The sequence below is a fragment of the Homalodisca vitripennis genome, chromosome X (genome assembly GCF_021130785.1).
Source record: "Homalodisca vitripennis isolate AUS2020 chromosome X, UT_GWSS_2.1, whole genome shotgun sequence".
Taxonomy (NCBI): domain Eukaryota; kingdom Metazoa; phylum Arthropoda; class Insecta; order Hemiptera; family Cicadellidae; genus Homalodisca; species Homalodisca vitripennis.
In genome coordinates this window covers 150,724,504-150,748,208 of record NC_060215.1, presented here as the reverse complement: position 1 = coordinate 150,748,208, position 23,705 = coordinate 150,724,504, and the positions used below count along the sequence as shown (strand labels likewise).

The 23,705-nt window shown below is 34.6% G+C and overlaps 1 protein-coding gene across 1 annotated transcript in view; it reads right to left on the bottom strand.

The window, feature by feature from the left end:
* Positions 1–1,355: 1,355 nt before the first annotated feature.
* The window catches only part of LOC124370017 (general transcriptional corepressor trfA-like), a 90,779-nt gene continuing 68,429 nt past the window's right edge, over positions 1,356–23,705 (bottom strand). Inside the window, exons 8-10 of the mRNA XM_046828294.1 lie at positions 20,610–20,749; positions 10,044–10,194; positions 1,356–4,271 (exon numbers count right to left, since the gene is read on the bottom strand). Of these exons, the coding sequence (XP_046684250.1) occupies positions 3,910–4,271; positions 10,044–10,194; positions 20,610–20,749 (653 nt within the window). The 3' untranslated portion in view covers positions 1,356–3,909. The remainder of the gene's footprint in view (positions 4,272–10,043; positions 10,195–20,609; positions 20,750–23,705) is intronic.

Genomic DNA, 23,705 nt, shown 5'->3' with positions numbered 1-23,705 from the left:
TAAAATTTAATATTGACAAGGGGTGATTTGAAAGGATAATAGGGCATTTACCGTCGTTATATGTTACAAAAGAAAATAGAACATTAAATTTAATGCTGAATTAAATTTAAGAGCAATGCAACACAAAATAACTAGAATATTACTATACCCGTGGCTTCCCCCGGAATTAATATGCAACATTCTGTGAATTTGTTTGAATAGCTCCCACGATTTTAGTATCACTTGAACTTATTTAACATTAAGGAAATATTCAAAGTTGTGAAGTTCATATTTTTCTTTTTTTTTGTTCTCTTAGGACAAGAAGCTTACAAATTGCACTTAGTCCTGTAAGAACCTATGCGCTGCTTCCGGAATGATAGGATATTCAGGATGGGTAAGGTTAGGAAGTAGGGGCCGCCTCCTATCGAGATCCATGAGGAAGACTTAGGGCACTACATCTCAAAGTCATCCCGGAAGAAGGGGAGGCCAGCTCTGAACCAGCCTCTCCAGTCAAAGTAGGCAGGGGGTGGCACACCCTTGTTGAGGTTAACAAGAACCTCTGAGCTAAGGGAACAAACCCCACCAACTCCAACAGTCATCTCCCGCAGTAGACTAGACCTATCGAATTGCCCATGAACCCCAGAATCTCGACATTTGCGGTTAGTGATGTGCTGCTACTGGACATCCATAAGGTTGCCCAGATTGAAGTGACACATCGGTTTTTGCTGTGCCCAGTGGTGGGTTCAACTGGTAGGTATAAACCAGCCAGAAGTGATCCCTGCTGCGTGTAATAGTTTTCTTAGTGAAAGCGCTTGTAATGTAATATGTTAGGGTCCAGTGATATTGTTAAAGTGGAATTAGTCGCCCAGAATAAATAAATTGGTTTGCCTTGTTGAAATTGAAAATATTGGTTAAAATAATTAAACGTATGGTCGTACTGTTATAATACAACAAGTATGTCTGATTGTAAAAGATTTGTAATCTTATCTTTGAATTTGTTTTTTGAACCTTCTATTACATCTGATATAAAAGAAGAGGGAAGCAGTGTTGCCAATTAACTTTATATACACTGTTATTACTTTATAACTCTTGTCAATATATTATATTAAATACAGTGTGAGTTAAAAGTATGGATATAATCTGTTTAGTTTTTGATGGATAAAGATGGAGGGATGGAACTCGGGACACATTTCTAGGAAATAGAAGTGAACTTTTTAGTCACTGTTACAACTTTGCCTATTTCCCCAAAATGGGATTTCGGGGGAGACTCAACATTTTTAAATTTAAAGACCCATTAAGTGACAGCTCATTTGAAAGGTATTGACAAAAGAAGAGGAACAGTGAAACCAGAGCTTTTCATCTCAACCCAGTACAAAATGGCGGCTCATTGAAATTATTTAAGTTAAGAGCACAGATGAGTCCTCAACCTTCAATAGACGAACATAGAAAAATGAAACTCACACGACATCCCTCTATGAAACAAAAGCGAACCATCCTCCCAAAATAGGCTTTTTGGAGGGCAGTTTAAAATTAGTTCTGGAGGATTTCTTGAGTTTGTTATCCATTGGTTTGCATGTTTAGGTCCTAAACACTACTAACTTAAACCTGAGATGAGTCCCTCCCTCCACTCCCTTTAGCATGATTACTTTTTTCAAAATCTTACAATGGATCATGGCTCCCATGAATCTGCCAAGGATACAGGTAAGTAGGTTGAGATAGATCATAGCATCCCCTTAGAGGATAAAGTCCACTGTACCTACAGAGTCTTCAAGAGAAAAAAGAAATAATTTATAAGATCCAATATGAATTCAGTGTTTATTGTACCTGTAGTATGTAAATTGTCAGTTCTCTATTTGGGTAGTCGTAAGTTATCTATCAGCTGTTTTGACCTTAGGATGTAATCACTTCTTGTTAAACAACATGAAATGTATTTCAAAGAAAAAATTGGCAATATTACCTTTTTAAAATAAATAAAAAATAAATCCAAATTTGAATTAGATTAAAATGTTTAACATCAAATTCCTGGAGGTCTTTGTGGACATTCAGTGTGTATAGTAAAAAGGCACAAGTTTATCAATGTCATTTTAATCTGATTCTCTACCAGACTTTGGAAAAGCAATAACAGTTGTATCAATTACGTTTGTTTAATTGAAAAAGTAAAAATAACTAATTAATTTGAGGACAATCATCTTAAAATAATTTAATCCTAAGTAATTTGCACTAACAATCAAGAAATCAATATATTATTAGTTTTTAATTCATGAGTCAAGACTTATGCTCAAACGTAGTTTTTAAGCCGTAATGGACAAAATTTATGCAAGTTTTGCAGCTTACCCTGAAGCTATGAGATAAACTCTGCATAAGCCACGGATTTCACCTTTCCTTGTGAAGGTGGTTTAAGCACTGTGGGTGGCATCATGTTCTAACTTTCTTTATTTTATAAATGACCCTCATAATTAATTACATGTTAAAGTATATGACTTCATATTGAATTTTAATACTTAACGTTACTTATACTTGTAAGGATGGTCAGTTCCTTATTTTCAGTAACGCTTGGTTCTGGCACCAGTACAAAAATCTGATCCTTTTTAAACATCAACCGTATCAGTGTATATTAGACTTCTGACTTACTTTCATTTTATAAATCCCTAACGGCTCACATGTTCCACACAATTCTACTTCAGTTCAGTGTGTAGTAAATTATCCTGATTTTAATTTCAAATAAACAAAATTAAATATAAAAATTAAAATTACAAACAATAAAAATTAAATTAATATTAAAAAATAAATAATAATAATAATAATAAATAATAATATAATAATTATAACATATGATAATATGATATAAGTACAAATAACAAACCATTTGGGATTCAATCAGAGCATTAAGCTTTTGAATTTGTATCATAACAAATTTCTTTCCAATTTCAGGCAGGTCTGTTAGAGTAACCTCTTATGGCACTCTTACACTACCCTGTATGTTTTATATTTGATTATGGTATGAATTTAACTTTTAAAATCAGTGACAATTGTCAAACTGCATATGATTCAGTTAAATATTAAGTTCTAAAACGAGCAGTTGCTTCAATTTCAGATCAATCACAAAGTTTCCTCTTGAACAGTTGTTTCCAGATTGAGTCTCCTTTAGTGCACGAAACTCCACAAACAATTCCGATTTTAACCCTTTGTTTGCCGACACTAGTCTTGATCGAAATTTAATGCTGAAACAATCTTTCGTCATTGATAACAATCGTACCATATCAGACAGCTGGTAAGCAATATAATATACATTTTAAAAAATCCTATACACGATACTGCATTGATATCTTGATCTCAGTTTGACTTAAGTCGTGATATGTCATACAGAAACTGAATTTTGTTGTAACGGATTTTAACTGCTTGGTACTACCAAGAACCTGGAGTATTAAGAATCGGAACTGATCCATCCCTATTATTTGCTAAGCTACTATGTAAAACATACAAAAAAGTTATTTAAAAATAAAAAATGAGTATAATTCTGTTCTGAGTATTAACTTAAATCTGTAACACGTGAATTGTATAATGAATTACTAACACTGACAAAAAGAATTCAGAAACTTGAATTCAAGCAATGATTCACTTATCCCTGACTGAATAATCTTGCATTTATTTAAAACTCTTCTGTTATTGAAAAACTCGATGCCAAGGTGATAGTAAAACAATGTGTTGTCTTAAATTAAACGTATAACAACTAACAATAATTAGCTATGTAAAAAAATCATAATAAATAAACACTACAAACGATAGTGATAACTTCATAACACTCTTATGAATACAGTGAAACTGTGATAGCGTATACAAACTGAAAGTTATAGACAGCTAAGGGCAGAGTTCCTGCCCCTACACTAAGACCCAAACAGCTCTAAGACACCAACATTTTACATTTCGCTATTAGAAAATAATCTCTTTTTTAACATCCGTGAATCCTGCATCGGTATCAGTGGTTTGTTGAGGGGTGCTCAAACCGTAATCTTCGGTTTCCTTAGAAGTCATCTCTTCGTCCTGAGCCTGCTGGGCATTACTCTGGTCCTGATCCTTTTCCACGTTGTCCTCCTCGGAAAGTTCTCTTTTTATGAAGACTACCGGTTTGATGGAGTGATGTGAACGTTTCCTGTCCTTGCGCCTGTGTTCCACGGTTCCCGGCAACGTTTTCTCCTTGTACAACTGTTGCGTGGTCAGTCCAGTCACCACCCTCGAGTGTTTCACTCCCTCGGACGATGAGTCATAGTATTGCTTCAGGCGGACGTGCCAAGCTAAAAAATAGAATCAATTATAGAATCAAAAATAGAATTTAGTCCTCGGTGGCAGCTTATCCTCTGAGTAATGTGTCCTCACTGTACTCTTTTCCACATTTCCTCAGTTATCGATATCAAACTATTGTGAATCACTATTGGTTAATGAATATTTTCTGATATTTTGCCACATGGTATGGAATATTATTAGTAAACAAAGCTGGTTTTAAAATTATTTTAGTTTAGTTCGTAGTATTGAGAAACAAGATAAACATAAAACAAGTTTGTAACATGTGTAGTACAAAAGTATTCTGGAACACTACACTAGATTTATATTTGAATAAAGATAGTTTCAAATTGGTGAAATCATTATCATTTCTCTTTTTTCTTTATCCAGTTATTAAAAACAAGTTAAATCACATTTGGTATGTATATGCTAAAGGTCATAGCATTTTAGATGCTTAAATTTGTTATACTTAACCTTTTACGAATGCCTGTTATTCCAAATAAAATCTGACTAACATAACCTTAAAAATCTCCAGTACTGTTACACATATCAAGTCGAACCTCCTGAAGGTTTCATAATCAAGAGTACGACATTCGTTTTCGTTCATTAGGGAGTCAGCCATGGTGCACCAGCGCTGCTGTCAAAGCAACAACAAAGCAAGTGCGTACATTGGACACTACTCTCGCATCGTGTGTGACCCTCTCGCGTCATTGACTGCAACCGTAATAAATTAAATATTGTTTTAATATATTTAACCATTTCCCATCATCTGTTCTCGTATGGTCTTTGAACCTCCAATAGCAGGTTTAACGATAAATAATTAATTTTCAAAATTGTAGTTTAGTAGTAAAGCGTTAAAAATCGGCACTTTTTTATTCTTATAGACACAAAAGTTGTTTATTGTTTGTAAATAATTTTATTTATATGTCTAGACGTACATATAAACAAGCAACATTTTAATGTAACTGCTGTAATTTTAGATCTGTTAGTCAGTTAGTGGTTAACGTTCAAACTCGGGTATCTATACTTTTTGATCTGAGAGTAGACAGGCATAGCAGTGCATCGTGGTATCTAATATTTTATCTTATAGAATCATTTAAAACATTAATTTTAGCGCTGTCAACTGATTTTCCAAATGCGATATACTGTTTAGTTATTCTTTCCCACTTTCGTCACAATCTAGCAAGAGCTTTTCTAAATAGCATCGCATTTTCTCAGGTCCTCTCGCAAAATGCGACAAATGCGATCACAGCTTAAACCCTGCTAGAAGAGAAACTGTTGAAGTTTATTGTGCAGAAATAGTGTCAAAAACGCTAAAGGAAGGGAGGTGCAAAGCGTCTTTCAAGACTAAGTGTGGAGAATCCGACTCTTTCCCTCTGTCAAAAGTGTCAATATGTTTGAAGAGGACAAAGCTGACCAATAATGCAGCTACTACAGTGTGGGTAGAACATACACAAGTGGTGGAAAATACATTTTCTTTTTTTTTTAAACAAGTAGTGGAAAGTAAATTTTCTTTTGTTTAAGAAAGTAAATTGGTTAATTTTGCGAAAACTTCCAAACCAGTTAGAAAGAAACAGAACATGGCTACACCCAGGCATCTTCCTTGTGGTATGGAATCACAAAACCCAAAATCGTAAACACTGAACTCAGAAGAATCTCTAAACCTGTGTATCAACAACGAAAAAGACAACTACAGGTTTGGCCATTAAAATGTCATGAAAGTGCTTAAAATTCAATATTTATTTGTGTAAAGTATATTATTTCATGGAAAACCATCAAGAAAAGGGAGCTGAAATTTTACATAAATCAAACCTCAAATCTTTTTACTGTAATGGTAGGTCTCATTTATTAAATGATTGAATGAATTGATTTTTATTTCCCAAAAATATATACAATATTATAATACAATCTGTACAGTTAATTTCTAGATTGTTACAATACCGAACAATTTTGAAATGTGATGAAAGAATAAGAAATAATCATCATAGAATAAACAACATAAAATAAACATCATAAAAATAGCATCATGTATAAAAACATTGTCCTCGGGAAATAGAGCCTGCATGGGCTATGATGCCTGTGCGCAAGTCTCGAGTTGTTCACGCCTGAAGAAATAACGGACTGGATTAATAAAAAAAAAATGAATATAAATATAGTACAAAATAATACACCATTACACACCACACACATACATACACACACACACATACATATATACACATATTACATATGCATGCACATACACATGCGAATATGCAATGAATATATTAAAAGGAAAAAACCGCGTAATTTTTGCTTTGTACCTGTTTTAAAGCATTAAATATTATTAATTTTAAAACATATACATATTAGCAACAATGGTAATTAAGCAGGGGTCACCGCAGATTATAATAGGTTATTGATAATGAATGATGATGGGATAGGAGTGGTGGCTGTTTTACATGTCAAAAACTGTCCGTCTGTAGTCCGAAGACAGCACTGCCTCGGCCTCCTCAATAGACAATAATAATAACCACTGGTTAACCTTCCTTTTAAAAATAATTGTAGAAATATCACTGAAAAAACTAAAATTTGGAAACTGTTTACTCATATTTATAAAAAGCACGTGAGCAAGATAGTATGAGTTGGTGTTAGAATAAGATTTAGTTAATTGCAATGGTAGAATTCCTGTTGATCTAGAATAACGTGTGGTTATGGGTGTGTTGAGTTCTTACAAATAAATCATCTAGATTTTTTATACATGTGTATTAAAAGAGATTTTATAAAAAGTTGTCTTATTGTAAACATTTTAGTTTCTTGAAATAAAATGGATGTTGAAAACCTATGACATTTTTTAAAAGCTACTTTCAAAATTGTTTCTGAAACCGTAAAAAGAGGATCAAGATTTGATTTATAAGCTGCCCCCCAAGAAATTATCCCAAATGCAAAAAGAGATTGCACGTATGCATAATATACCATTTTCATTTCTTGAACAGTAAGAATATCCCTAAGGTTCTTAAAGGCAAAAGATATACTTTCGGGTCTTTTGTTTGAGATATTCAATATGGTCTGACCATTTCAACGGAAATCTAAAATAACGCCAAGATATTTATACGAGTTTATTTTTTTCGATTGCTTCACAAATACAGGTACTGTTACTGTGATTTTCCACAATTATGTATGATCAGATTTCCCTAAGACATAATCCGACTGAGGATTCAAAGAAATTGGCATAAATTTTGTTTTAGTTATATTTTAAGGAAAGGACATTCTGATCAAACCACTTTTTTCAATAACATTAAATCACTTAATGCTTCTCGTCTCACATCCGCCCATGTATTTCCTTTCAGAAAAATAAGTGTGTCGTCGCAAATAATGTTAATTTTTTCCGTTTAAATTTAGCTTGGCCAATATTATTTATATATAATAAGAACAGAATTGGCCCAAGTGTACTCCCTTGAACTACACCGTAGTCTACATAATTGCATCGCTACTAACATTAACAAATTGAGACATATTGTTTTCTATTGGTAAAATAACTTTGAAACCAGGTAAGGGCATTGCCCCTAAACACCTAATTGTTCTAATTTATTCATTAACTTATTTCTATCAACAGAGTCAAAGGCTTTTTTGAGGTCTAAAAAGATTTAGCATTGATTTTTTTGTTTTCTGAGATTGCACTATTTAATTCTTTATTTAAATCAAACAATGCATCCGAAATACTCCTGTCGTCCCTAAACCCATACTGACACTGAGAAAGTACATTATTTACCTGGAGAAAATGTACGAGCTGTTCCTTAAACTACCTTCTCCAGTACCTTAGCAAAGACACTCAAGAGGGATATCGGACGGAAGTTGTTTTTGTCAGTAAAGCTGTTTTGACTTGTGCAAAGGGTACACTTTAGCCAACTTAAAATTGTCAGGGAATATTCCCTGGGTTATACTTAAATTGATCAAGTATAGCAGTGGTTTCATAAAAGTGCTTAAATTGTCCTTGAGGACCCGTGCAGAAACGCCATCATGACCCGGGGCAGAGCCTCCACGTAAATTGTGTCACGTGCCGTATTATGTCCAGTTCTGTCACCGTACGTAACGTAAATGTCGCATCCAGTCTATAGTCGCCATCGCTCAACACTGGGTCCCCTACCGGGTTAATTGTATCGGCTAACGTTTTCCCAACAGACGCAAAATAATTATTGAAATCATTTGCTACTTGAGTAATTTTATCGTTTAGTAATGTTTGAATTTGTCGGCAGAAACTTTCGTATTGGAAATGTATCCCTGGTTTGCACCCTACCCGCCAATTCGTTAACTATTCCCCAAAACATTTTAGGGTCTTTTCTGTTTTCAGTAATTTTAGAACGATAATATTTCTCTCTTAGCGTGTTTTAAATGATGTGCTTAGAGTTTGTATATAGTTGTGGTAATAATTGTTTTAATGACACATTAAAAGGTTGTTTTTTAATTATTTTACTTAACTTATCCCTCGCTCTTATTGAACAAATCAATCCCGCAGATATCCAGGGCTTAAGTTTCTTAGATCTAGTAGATATTTTTATTACTTAACTTTGTGGCATTCTCGATTGATTTCTGTACTATATCGTTAAAATAGTTGGAACAAGTATTGGCCCTCCAAGGACTCAAGTACGGGTTCCCAGTGGGGCGCGTGTCAGGTTGTCAGCAAGTAATCATTCGGTCTACGTACGTAGCTGTATCAGTCTGTGTCTTGTTAGTGGCCGTAGGTCCGGTTATTGTCAAAACAGTGCTGTAATGATCTGTGAGGCTTGTCTCGACCACAGCCGCTCTAACTCTACTCATATCTCTATATCGTACAAAAATGTGATCGAGACAAGACTGAGTGTTTTTCAGTTACTCTAGTAGGTTGTCTACACATTTCACAAGTCCCGTTCCAAGTAAAACAATTCATGTATTTATCCGTCAGCACTTCGTTCTTAAGCAAGTCTATGTTTATGTCTCCTATCAATACACACATTTTGTTTCTAAAACGTTCTCGAAATAATAATTTTCAATACCTGTTAATTTATAACTAAAACAGCATTGAGATATCTAATTCTAATGTAGACTATTAGCTGAATAAAATAATTGTTTTCAGGGATGCAAAGATGTGGACCAATGATGACTTTAATGTTTAGAAAAGATGTCTAATTATGGGACCAAAATGACTTAATTTATCTGTCTAATAAGAGAACATTTGAACAAGTTATTTTTACCAATCTATAAACATTCTAATTTGTTTGTCAAAATAAAATAAATGTCTATAATAAAACAAATGTGTATATATATATGCCTGTACTAAAGCCTGATTTATAAGCTTTACAACGATGTATAAAACATAATTTTAGATAAAACGATGCCTATAATATAAACACAGAAAATGTATATATATATATATTTTAGATTACGTTTAGATCACTTAATTTAGTTCAATCACAGACTTCAAGCAATTAGGATGTGTGACAGAATTTAAATTCCCGACTGGAGCACAGATGGATGGAGTGGCATCAGGTCAGTTCCATTCTGAATTCTAATTAACAGTCTAACCAATGTGTTCCGTAAAACAACCGATAAAAACCACAAATTGACTGGACTCCAAAATCTTTTGAACTCATCTAAAGTTGAATCACAATCTTACAAAAATACCCTAAATACAACTGTGCCATTCCTTCCGTAAGATGAAATTTGTACGGAGAGACTTAAGCATAGTTTTAATCATCACTTCTAACGTATCAAAACACAAATAAAGTGCACTAAACCAGTGTTCTGGACAAGCCTGGGGTACAACTCACCAATGCTGGTCACCGCAGACACAGTACGGAACTGATGGATGATGTTTCTGGGCAGAAAGTAGATGTCATTGTCACAAAGCTGAATACGAGCGTAACGAATGCCTTCCCTGCGCAACTGGTTCAGCTTGGCGTCTTCAATCCACTGCACACACTGCAAAAACCAGTAATATTTGTCAGAAACTTAATATAAATCTATTCATTTAACTCATTTTCTCTCATTTGTTTCATTTAAATCTCCTACTAAATACAAATAAATCAAATTTTATTTCATTCTGTACAAAACAAACTAGATCAAAATTAAAGCCAAATATTTATCTAGAAAATTCAAAACTGAATCAAGTAGAAAACTCAAATCAAAGGATATCTTGAGTGTTCAGCTATTCAGTATTTGAGTGTATCGGTTATTATAAAGAGTGTTAACAAGATCAGTTCAAGTTTAAATTTCGTATTGAACTGGATGTATCAACTGAAATGCATTATTTTTACAATGAATGCTTTCTTTCTTTTCATTGGCTTTCTTATAGGAACATTTTTATTTTTAATTTGTTATATATGAGTGTTAACTTGCTGAAATTCTTATTAAATTCAAATCACAAAATATTATATTTGTTTAAATTTGTATTATTGATTGTGTTATAATATATAAAACAAAGAAGTACAAATGCATTAAAAATTCACCGAATTATATTTTTGTAATGACCACAAAGATTTAGATATACTACCAAAACAGAGGGGGTCTAGTCTGGATCAGCTTAAGTCCTTTAGGCCAATATATCTGTCCTCCTTTCTCCTCAAAATCATGGATTTGTTTGGGAGGGATCTTTTTTGGAGCACCCTCTACATCCAAATCAGCATAATTACACTCCAGGAAGATCATGCGACTCAGCCCTGCATCAACTGGTATGCAGGATTTAGAAGATGCTAGCAGCAAAAGAAGTAACCATAGATGTCTTTCTGGACTTCAAAGGAGCTTTTGACAGTACAGGTATCAAGAATCAAGAATCAAGAATTTTATTGCCATTGACAATTTACATTGAATAGGCAAAGTCAACCTAGTTTGTAGTTATATAAATATTGCAAGAATAATAACGAGAAAGTACAGAATGAGAATCATTATAAATATAACTATTACGAAACAGTTAACCTAGACATCCCTTTGATAGTTTATAGATATATATAAAAAAGAGAGAAAAAAGAAAAAAAAATTATTATAATAGTAACAATAAAATATAAAATTCAATCTTAGGCACAGTAAATTAAGTTATTTAGTTAAAATTGAACATCTATGTTACAATTTAAAAATTCATTTATACTATAAAATGGGTTTTGAAGAAGCCAATTGTATATTTTATGTTTAAAAGGTCCAAAACTAACAGACTTTGCACCATCAGGCAGCCTATTGAAAAAATTAATACAATTTAGCTTGAAAGAGGTGCCAGTTTTAGCCAGTCTATGAGGAAGTATATTGAGTTTATTCCCCCCTCTAGTGTTATAATGATGAATATTATTCCTAATTGGAAAATTCTGTAGGTTTGATTTAGTGTATAATAGTACTTGAAAAATATACAAATTGACAACTGTGGGAATCTTAAGTTCAATGAAAAGTGGCTTACAGTGATCTAGTGAACCAACTCCTGCAATATTACGAACTACCTTTTTCTGTAATAAAAGAATATTATTTATATGGGGAGAATGGCCCCAAGCTAGTATACCATATAGTATATGTGATTGAAACAGACCGAAATATGACATTCTTAAATATTCTAAGCTTACAAAGTTTTTCAATTTCCATAGTAGATAATTAACTCTTGATATTTTTTTACAAACTGTTTCGATATGCAGGGACCATTGTAACTTAGAATCTATATAAAATCCCAGAAGCTTAACAGATTCCAGATTAATTTCTTGTTTAAGGCTTAAAGTTAGGTATTGTGTTTTTTCAGGATTAGAAGATAATTTATTAGAAGAAAACCAGGAAAGAGCCTGCTCTTCTGCTAGTTCAGTAATCTGTTTTAAGTAATTAAGATCGTTGTGACGGGCCACTAAAGTGGTGTCATCAGCATAAATAATGGAATGAACATTTAAATTTTGAGGTAGATCATTTATATATACTAGAAAAAAGAAAGGTCCGAGAACTGAGCCTTGAGGCACGCCTTTCTCGACAGGCTTTACAGTTGAACATTTATTTTTTATTGAAACAAATTGACTCCTACTGAATAGATAAGATTGAATTATTTTTAATGAGTTATCCTCGATGCCATAAAATTTGAGTTTATTTAGCAGAATATTAAATGGAACGCTATCAAACGCTTTAGTAAGGTCACATAAAACTATAGAAACTGACTCTTTTTTTTCAAAAGCGTCCAAAGATAAATCAATTAAATTAAGTACTGCAGAGGTGGTAGATTTACCCTGCCGAAAACCATGTTGATTTGTGGAAAGTAAATTATTTGATTAAAAAAAATAACTAAGTTGGTTGTACATTAGTGATTCAAATATTTTTGAAAATATAGGAATAATTGAAATAGGTCTGTAATTTTGGGGCAAGTTTTTATCTCCTTTTTTGTAAACTGGGGTTATTTTTGAAATTTTGAGCGAGGGTGCAAAATATCCCTCACACAGGCATTTGTTGAAAACAAAAGCAAGTGGTTCACTAATCAGATGAATTGTTTGTTTAATGATAGAATTAGAAAGCCAATAATAATCTGTTGATTTTGAATTTGAGAATTTTGAAACCACTTTTATTACATCAGATGAAGATATTTCTGACCAAGTGAACGACAGTTGATTTCCTGCCGTATTTCCCAATAGTTGTTCTGGATTGTTGGGGCTTTGATCTATTCTGTTAGATAACTGATTAATAGAGTCCAGAAAAAAAGTAGTTAATTCATCTGGATCAAGATTGACCTCACTACTATGGGTTGGAGAATATTCATTGCTGATCACCTTCCACGCTGCCTTGCAGGGGTTAGTGGAATTTCCAATATACTCCTCAACTGCTAATCTTTTTGCTTGCTCCAATTCTTTATGGTAAATTCTTTTTTGCTGTAAGTAAATGTTATAGGCAGTCTGATAGTGCTCAGACCCCCGCTTAAGTGAATTTTTGTAAATTGTATAGAGAGTTAACATTTTAGTTTTTGTTTCTCTCAAGGCAGGAGTATACCAATCTACCAGTTTAGACCCTTTAGAGCTAGTTTTGTTAGAAATTTTAATTAAAGGAGAGCAAAAGTGCCATAGATTTACATAGGTCTTAAAAAAATTGTCAAATAGAGTTTGTACATTAATTTTGTTCAGTTGAAAATCATTTATCATCTGCCAATTTTCTCTTTCTAAACTAGATTTAAACAAATCAACATGTTCTTTTTTTTGTAATCTAACATATTTGAATCCAGATTGGTTTTGAGTTCCTGAAGGGCTCACAACCAAATACATGTAAAATAAAAGTGGTACATGATCTGAAAAACAGTGGTCTCCAAGAGTGATGTCATATAAGTTCCTATTAAAATTAACAATAATATTATCGATACAAGAGTTTAAGCGAGTCGGTTGATTATTACAAGGGAAAAGGTTTAATGCTCTGAGAAGGTTTAAAAATCTTAAGGAAACAGCATTAATTTTACTTTTGTTACCCATTTCTATATTAAAATCACCAGCTACGATGAGTTTTTGATTATGCTTTTGTAACTTTTTTACAGAATTTTCAAAACTATTGAGAAAACTGTCGACATCACCACTCGGAGACCTATATATGCTAAATATAACGACATTTGCTTCCAATAATTTAATACAACAGCATTCAAAGTGTGTCTCAGAGTAAAATGTTGATACATCTACAATATTGTATTTAATAGAATTTAAAATGTAAATACCTACACCTCCATTTTTTCTTACTTTTCTGCACACAACATGAGCAGGTATAAAATTTTTTGGAACAAACAGATTTATTTGATTATCTTCCAACCAATGCTCTGATATGCACATTAAATTTAATTTCTTTTCTTGACATAAATCTTCTATTTCTAAAATTTTGTTCCTTATACAACAAACATTTATTTGCATAAGCCTATAAAACAGTCCTTTTGATTACTTTGTTGTTGTACATGGGAAGAGATAGTTGTGGTTGGTGGAGGAGTGTTTGAGGGAGTGATAGTTGTAGGAGCAGAGATTTGTGGAGTGTTGGCTGTTGTAGTGGAAATTTGAGGAGTGTTATCTGATACAGTAGTGGGTGGTGGAGTGGTGTTAAGTAAACAAATTGAACGTGAGTTGATATTTTTTGATTTCAACACTTTATCCACTGCTCTGCTTTAGCACTTTCACTGAACCTGACTTGACAGCTGCACTGTATGTTTGATGGCCAGGAGTAACCCTAGGGCTGACAGGGCTCTGCTGCAGATCTATTGCTGAGCTGGAATCCTCTTCTTTTGAATTTTGATAGATTAGGTCTTCTAGTTCTTTCACAAAATCTGGATGAGACATTCCATTTCTCAAAGTACGAAATGATTTCTGGTAATATGAGACAATGGTGACTGTGGCTTTTGTGACTTGCTGAAATTTACGGACATTTCTAATGAAGTGATCTGTATTATTAACTTTGTCTCTAACACAGCCTATGGGAGAGCATATCAAGTGCTTTAGATTTTTCTTCTTGAACTCTGTAGTTAGATCTGAAAAGGCTGCATCATAATCGTGTAGGATGGGTTTTCCAAAATAATTTTGATTTGTAATGAGACTAAATACTGTAACACCTTCATTACATTCTTGAACTGCCAGATGTTTACTACGACGATGCCAGGGTGTAGGTTTTCCAAAGATTTTCTTAAAGACCACAGCAACCCCAGCTGTCATGTGACGAGGATGGTGGAAATCCGCCGAGATGCTGTGAGCTATTCCTGTGCTTTTGTTGTTCTTAGCATGCCAGATGACTTTCGCCATGTGGGTCTCAGTAACCCTTATAGGCGATGTGGGCAAGTCTTCCCATTCGGATGTCGATTCCTCTTGAAAACTTGAAGGTGAAGAGTTAATTAGAGTTACTTTGTTGGTCACATTAGTGCTTGATTTTTGTAGACAATCTATTATCATATATGCTAATTTCTTTTTTCCTTTAAAGTTAAGGTGCAGACCATGAGTGGTGAAATTGTCTCTTTCAAATAAGCCTAGGTCAAGAAGAGTGACATTTTTCATTCTGGTTACAAGCTCTTTTATATAACTATTAACCTGAGCTATGTCATAGTGCAGCGAATCATCAGGATGCACATCAAAGCGAGGAGGTATTGTTGTAACGTATACAGGTCTGGATTCACTGAGAGATTTGAGCATATGTTCCATTTTTTTGTAAATGGGTTCTGGGCATTTACTTTTCATATCATTTGTTCCTGCCAGCAGAATCAAAGGTCGGTTGAGTGATATAGAAGCTTGATTGTAGATTTGTTCAAAATTGGCTCCAGATTTAACAAGTCCGTCCATATAGATCAGACCCTTACTGCACCTCCCTACAATCTCTGGCAACCCTTTACCCTGGCTATCAGCAAAGAGGTCAACTTTAATTTGCACCTTTTTACTACCATCAGGTAAGCTACAATCTCTTCTTTTTTTAGGATTGCGTTTAACACCTGGAAAGCAATCTTCGAATTGAGTGAATTTCTTTAATTGATGGTTCTCAAAACAACCCTTATGCATCATGTCAGCAACCATTTGCGAATCAGCCAACATATCTTTGGAGTTGTAAAGCATGTAGGCTAATTGGGCTCGTTTTGTTTTTATGTCACAGGGTTTTATGCCAGCAAGCTGTTGTGATAACTGTTCCGTGTTAATATCAAAAGAACTGATTTTTATTTTATTTATCAGAACATCTGTATATAATAATAAGTGGACTCCACAGTCATTTGGGGTTGTTTGCATCGGTACTTCCACAATTTCCACAGACAAAGGTTCCTTAGAATTAAGGTGATTCCTGATTTTAGCAGCAACCTTTTTTGCATGTGACAAGTTGTAAGTCTTACTCATACTAGAGTCAAAATAGAAAAATTTGTGGTAGCTGCTAACATAAAGCAGTAAGCTCCAATGTGACCCTAAATCAGCATTGGTGAGATTCATACAGTCATTTATGGGGATAAAAACATAATCAGTATTTTGCTCAGTAAGTGGTACTAGGAATTCTCCAAAATCTTCTGAACACTTAATAGCCTGTGCCACAGCAGGACTCATCAAATAGACACGTTTGTCTGTATCTGTATTTAAAACTGTAGACAGTAGTATGTTAAAATATTTGTGAATTATATCATCAGTCAACCAAGCATTATCCAACACCGCTAAGGCGAGGGAAAAATTGTCATTTGTATTTGTATTTGTAGTTGTGCTGTCAAAGGATTGGGGCGATGACTCAGGAGGACTTTTACCTTGTACATAATTTATTTGTTGGAATTCTGGAACTCCATGGCGATATTTATCTTGCATTAAGCTTAATTCAAGTTGAGTACACCTATCTGTAAGAGCATTTACTTGAAAATTGAGGTCTAAATCCAATGTTGTGTTTACTGCCACATCTTTGGTGGTGTTGTGATTATCCAGTTTCTTTTCATTACAAGGGGTGGAAGTAGACGGGTAGGCTGTATTATTTGTATTCTTTATAGGTGAAAAGGTTGAATTCTTGCTTAAATTCCGCGAGTTTTTGTTGAAGTTCTTATTTTTGCAAGCTTCTTCAATTTCTTTAATGGCTTTAAGAAGATGATCATTTTTATTTCTTTTATTTACTTGAAGGGTATTTTTGTTTTCTTCGTATAAAGTTAACTCACTAGGCCTACAAACACCTACTCAGGTGATTGTCAATATGGTCTTGAGACGTGGTACTGTTGGACAAATTTGTCACTCACGGATAGGGTGGTTACCACTACTCTCAAGAATCAAGAATCAAGAATCTTTATTGTCGGCCCACAATAGCTGCATTGACAATGTCATCAGATGGTTTATACATATACACAGTATAACACCAACATTAAAGAATAAAATAATACATACTACATACTTATGGTAAATAGTACAAGTCACAAAGCATAAAAACTAAAAGAATAAATTGTCTACATTACAAGAAAGCATTTCGTCTACTGTATAAAAAGCTTTTTGTCTTAACCATTTGAGCAAAGCATTTTTAAATTTTGTGCAAGGAACATCTTTGGCCGTTAAAGGTAGCTTATTAAATAATTTTACACCAACATAAAAGTATGTGTGCTGGGTCTTAGTTAGCCTAGCGTATTCTAAGTCAATAAGGTCTCGATATCTGGTGGAATAATCATGACTAGAGTTTCTAAGACTAAGTGTTTCAAGATTTTCTTTAACAAACATTAAACTTTGAAATATAAACATACAAGGTACAGTAAGAATATTATGTTCTTTAAAAAAAGGTTTACATGAGTCACTAAAGGCTATATTGAAAATTGTGCGTAAAGCTCTCTTTTGGCATAGAAAAACCTCCTTAGCACCAGTTGAATTACCCCAGAGGAGAGTTCCATATAGAAGATGTGAGTGGAAAAGTGCAAAGTACGCTTTTAATAGCAATGTGAAGCTAGTACAAGTTTTGAGTTTTTTTAACAGAAAAATTACTCTGGATAAACGGGTACAAAGAATATCTGTGTGATTTTTCCAGGTAAGCTTAGTGTCCAGGTTGATTCCAAGTAGCTTAACAGAGTTATGTATAGAGTTATTTCTTAAACTAAAATTAATATGTTCAGTCTTATCTTCGTTAATTTTTAAGCCATTAGCGGAAAACCAGAGGTCAGACCTTTCCTTCATGTAGCCAATCATAGCCGAGTTAATTTCAGAGAGCAAGTTAGAGCACATCAAGGTAGTGTCGTCAGCATAGAGTACACTTTTATTAGGCACAAATTTGGGAAGATCGTTGATGAAGACCGTGAATAAGAAGGGACCCAGAACAGAGCCCTGGGGGACCCCGCTTATAACCTGCTTAAGGTCCGACCTCTGATCACCCATTTTAACAAACTGGTACCTATTACTAATATATGACATAAATAGTGAAAGCTCATTGCCCTCAATTCCATAGTAATTTAGTTTTCTGATAAGCTCTTGGTGGGGCACAGTGTCAAAGGCCTTGGTTAGATCTAAGAGTAAGGCACTAACTTCTTCTTTTTTTTCAAAACTATGAATAATGTAAGACACCACACTTTCAACAGCCTTAATAGTGGATAAATTATGTCTAAAACCGAATTGTGCTGACAGAAGTAATTGATTTTGTTCAAAGTAATGTTCAATCTGACATTTAATAATACTTTCAAATAATTTAGATATAACTGGTACCAAGGCGATAGGTCGATAATTATTTACATTAGTTCTGTCTCCCTTTTTATATATAGGCACAGTTACTGTTACTTTTAAGCACTGCGGAAAGACTCCGGTGTAAAACATCCAGTTTATAAGATAAGTTAAAGGATAAAATATTTCCCTAATTATTTCTTTAAGTATAAAATTAGATAGTCCAAATACATCCTCAGCCCTGGAGTTACTTAGCCTAATAACAGTTTTTAAAATATCAACAGGATTTACAGTATGCCATTTAAAAGGCAGAGCCTTTGGATTGTTTACACCGGATGACTCCAGCATGTCACTTGCACTAGCTAAATTTAGACTAACATTATCATTAGGCCTATTGACATAATTACAAATATTGATAAAATAATTATTAAAATCACTGACAGATATGGGGGGTTCGGTCTGGCATTTCTTAGGGGTACGCCTTGTTTCATTATTAATCACAGTCCAAGCTGCTTTGCACATGTTTTTTGACCCTAATATAAATTCATCATTAGCATTCTTTTTTGCTATGTCTATTTGGGCACGATAAAACTTTTTAATCCTTTTGTGGACCTCCAATAAATCAGGATTAAGTTTACACTTATCATGACTTACATCTAGTAGTAACTTGATTTTAGTTAAAAAAGGTGTGTACCAATTTTTGGACTTCAAGATCTTATTGCTAGGATTCTTATTTTTAACTTTTTTCAAAGGACAGCACTCATTAAAATAGTGAGACACAATCTCCATAAAATTATTAAAGGCTACCTCAAAGTTTTCAGCAGCTACAATTACTTTATTCCAATCAATATTACTTAGCCTACATTTAAAATTCTCAACATTAAAATCGTTTAAAACTCTAACACTAATGTTTGACTGTACAGATTCACTGGCAGGTAGAGAAGAGTTACGCAAAGAAGTACAAGAAAGTTTAAGTCTCAAAAGCAAGCCTAAATGATCAGATATATGACATGTCCTTAACAGGCGCAGACTGCAGTATTTGAATTATCTACACGGCCTTAAGTCAAAATAACCAAGTTAACCCTTTACTGCTGTGTTCTTGGATTTGCGGTGACACAGAGTGCCAGGCTTAGTTACGTACTAAAACCTCCAGCACTGAGTATTTTTGCTCAAAACAAACCTTTACATCGTTTTAACATCAGAAACACTTTTATAAATAGGTGAAGTGGCAGTCTCATTGCCTCATCAGGTGCACAAACTTAACATTACTGGTTCTAGGTACTGTGAGTACTTCAAGAGTAAGGATAGTTACTTGTAAATAACAGTTCATCATTATGAAAAGGCAAAAAAAAGGTAACTTATAAGAAAAACTATGTTTTATAAAAGATTATCTTTGCTCCCGCGATGACCTTACTGAAGACCAGTTTAATAAAATATATTATAACAATTTTGCACATTTAAAATCGCAAATGAAGCAAAAAAAATGTAAGGAAGCAAAAACAATGAGGTTTTATAAAAATCTTTGGCTTGATGGTACATTTGGAATTCCCATTCGTCCAGGTTGACCTCGTAAATCGTTTTGTGAATCCTGCAACGGAGCCAAAGAACAGATGAGCACTGCTCTAGTGCAGAAGAGGGTGTCTTACTTCAAGCAGCAGGAGTTTAATTAAGTAAAATGCGAAAAATAGATGCTTCAAACATTCTCAAAGATATAAAGAGCTCTCTGATCCGCGCAATGAATCATAAATGGAATGCGATAAAAAAAACAAACTATCTATAATTGAGAATTAAAATTAAATTTTATAAACATGTCTTTTACAGGTTTTTCTCACAATCATAAATATATACAAATAATTTCCATCAGACACCTAATAGTCTAATTATTATACATGTTTAGATAGAGTTCACTAAATTAATTTAAAACAAAGCTTAAAATGGTCCGATTAATAAGATTTTTTCTGTTCTAATTTTTAGCAACATATCGTACTATTACTAACAAAATAATAAGATGTTATCTATGGAATAACTGTGGGGGAGGGTGAAGAGGTGTGACAGGAGCGTGGTGGGGAGACATTTCGGGGCCCACCAAAGCTAAGTACAGCTCTGAATGCCGACAGATCATTTCGGATGCAATGTTTAAAGTTACCACTTGATAATAGCACATGCAGAGTGTTGATAAAGCAGGAAGGTCTCTCTTGATTGGGAAAGAGTTAATAAGAAGAACTGCCGCTCTATAACGTTCTCATCCCCAATATTTGTAATTTTAGATGTATCTTACAGTAACCAGTGTTCAGTTATACATACCTGTGATATGGGAGGCTCGTGTAGGTCCAACTGTAATTTTTCCACGAGTTCATGAAAATCTCCAGCATAGAATGCAACCACGTCCTTGGTTATTCTGTTGTAATCATATTCTTCTCCACCATTGACTGCTTTTAAGATACCTAAGAGAAAAAATAATTTATAGCAACTGATATTATCTCTGTTATTTAGCAGTTACAATATAATATACCTGATGTAATAGTAGTGTAGGGGTGGGCTAGTTCCTCAATGGACAAGGAAAGTACCTATCTCGTGTCACTCAAGACTGATGGGGACTAGTTGGGTCAAACTTTGGCTTTCTAGACTAGTACCCTGATATGACAATTTGTGGTATGGTTAGTCCTGGGCTCATTCACAGAAGTGGTACTATAGTGTAAACGATTCATACTCAAGAGATGCATAGCGCAGGAGTTGTGCGTTGTGCGCTGAGTGTTGAGTGCCTTTCAAGCGCAAATAGCCGTATCTGGTCAGGTGGGGCTATCACCAAGTGGACCTGTTTTTCACCAGTACTTGTAGGGCTTAACCCATTGCGGATCACTGACGAGCTGGGCTCGTCACGCAGCGGCCGGGCCTAACGGCACGGTGACGAGCTCAGGTCGCAAAAGCGGTCTGCTTTTAAATTTCCCTCCAAATAGTTCTGTTAATGTCTGATAGATCGGGCGATCGTCTTCACTTGTCTACTAAGAGTGTTTAACAACGGTCTACGTTTAGAGTTTTCAAAAGTTTTATAAATATCCTACAGATTGCAGTTGTATGTCGAAGTTGAAAAATCATTCAAATGAGTTTACTCTCTGCTTTTTAGCGCTTCTGATTGGGTGTTTTCCTCAGTTGTTATTATAATACTTTTGAGGTTAGTGACACAACTAAACGTCGCAGACGTACATGTTGGTGGGTTTAGTCTAGACAATGGCCCGGATGTTGCAATCGATTCACCCGAGCCGCTTTATTTAGACTATGATTCAGACATCATCCCTGCCACGCCGTAACCTTGCTCGCGTGTTATCATTCCTACATCACGGATACCCCAGCAGGCCCATGTTCCATCTGAATGAATACCTTCGCAGCTGAATTTTCTAGTATACAACAGCGAACGATACGATGTGGCGCACCATTGCTGTTCGTGCGGCCGCTGCCCGTGAATTAATTTGCGCCCGCTAGTGCCCGCGCGCCAAAACAATACGATCCGCAATGCGTTAAATGGAGTATGAAAACCAAAACCAACACAATATATCTAAATCTGGAATTGTTACAGCAGGCAGTTGCAATCCGTTATCTGGCATTGGACCCTTCTGCCTGTTCACCGCAATCAACCACCACCGACGGAGGAATGGCAGTTGGTGGTGCTAATGTAAATGGCCAGTCTATGGACACAGTTTGAGGTATATGAACTGGACTACAACCTTAAACAGGCAGTAAGCACCCTGATGCTTTGATCATACCACGCTTCAAAAAGCTGGCTGCTTCAATACACCATGCTGGGAGGAGAAGATTCGAACTAGCCATTGGTTGTAATACCAACTCACACAGTGAGGTGTGGGCCGTGGAATACTACCAACACAAATTACAAGGACGTTACTTCTGAAATTTATTATCCCTCGTATTTTATTGGTTGTGAATGTGGGTAACACTCCAATATTCTGTACCAGGGCAAGAAGAAAGATAATTGACATAACCTTGATAATGGAGGGCAAGGATAGTAGGATAAATTGTCGGAATGTGCTGATGGCCATCCTTGTCTGATCACGCTCATATCTGATCGAATGTTGGATAACTGTAGTTAGAAATTGTTATGCTAAATTCTCTCAGAACAAGAAAATGAGGAATGTCTTTGCACTTAGTCCTGAAAGGATCTACTGGATAAAGGATTTGTACTGCTTCCTGAGTGACAGGATATTCAAGATGAGTAAGGTCGAGGGTAGAGCCTGCCATTGTTAAGATCCCATGAAAAGGGATAAAGGGACTATCTAGTATCATCACCATGAAAGAAGGGGATGAAAGCTCTGTTTCAGTCTGTTCCAGAGAAAGAGGGTTGGGAAAGTGGATTACCTCAAGTTTAGCCTGCAAAATCATGGGAGCCCCACCCACTCCAGAGTCATGCTCCGCAGTAAACCAGAGCTATCAACCAGCCCTTTTTACCCAAATACCTTAAAATTTGCATTTAGTGATGTGCACCACCTTGACAACATCGGGTTGATCAGATATTAAGTGTCACATCGGTTTTTGTTACACTTAGTATAGGTTCTACTGGCAGGTATAAACAAGTAAATCCACCTGAGGAACACAGATTAAGTGTGATATAAGCAGAACCTAAAGGTAAGACTCGAATCTGGTAATAACAGAGATAGGATTTACAGTACAGTCCATCTGGACACATCTGCCGGCAACTTTATTTCTGCTGTTCTCAGTTCTCTTAAGGATATCTGACCAGTCATTGATAAGAGGAGAATCAACTCAATTCAAAATGCTTCTCAGGGCATGACTAAACTACACAATAACACAAGTCTACTACTAAAACTACATTAAAACTAAACAGATGTATAAATCTGTCATGAACAAAATATCATCTGGACTAAATGCTCTCAAACAAATGTCAAAAATATGCAACCTAGACACTTTGAAACAAATTTACTTTGCATTAATACATTCCAATAGTTATGGAATTAGTGTCTATGGTGCAACTTCAAAAAAATCTTGACATGATCCTAAAAATTAAAAAAGCAATTAGGACAATACTAAATTTAAAGTGGAAAGAAACCGTAAAAAACCTGTTTTATGAGCTAAACATATTAACAGTTTTCAAGCAGTATATATACACAAAATATAACAAGGCCAATCCCGTAACTCATGAGTATAATACCAGGAATAGGTTAGTCCTTGAGAACCATAACTTGGAATTATATAAAAAGAAAACAACCAACATGGGCTAACAATTTTTGTATGGTGAATTGTACCCTATTCAATCTGCATTTTTCCATGCAGTGATGAATAAAGATATTTTAATTTGAATACTTAACATTTAGCACTTAAATATAATACAATTAGTTTACAGCACTATAAATATAACTTTGAACTGGCAAT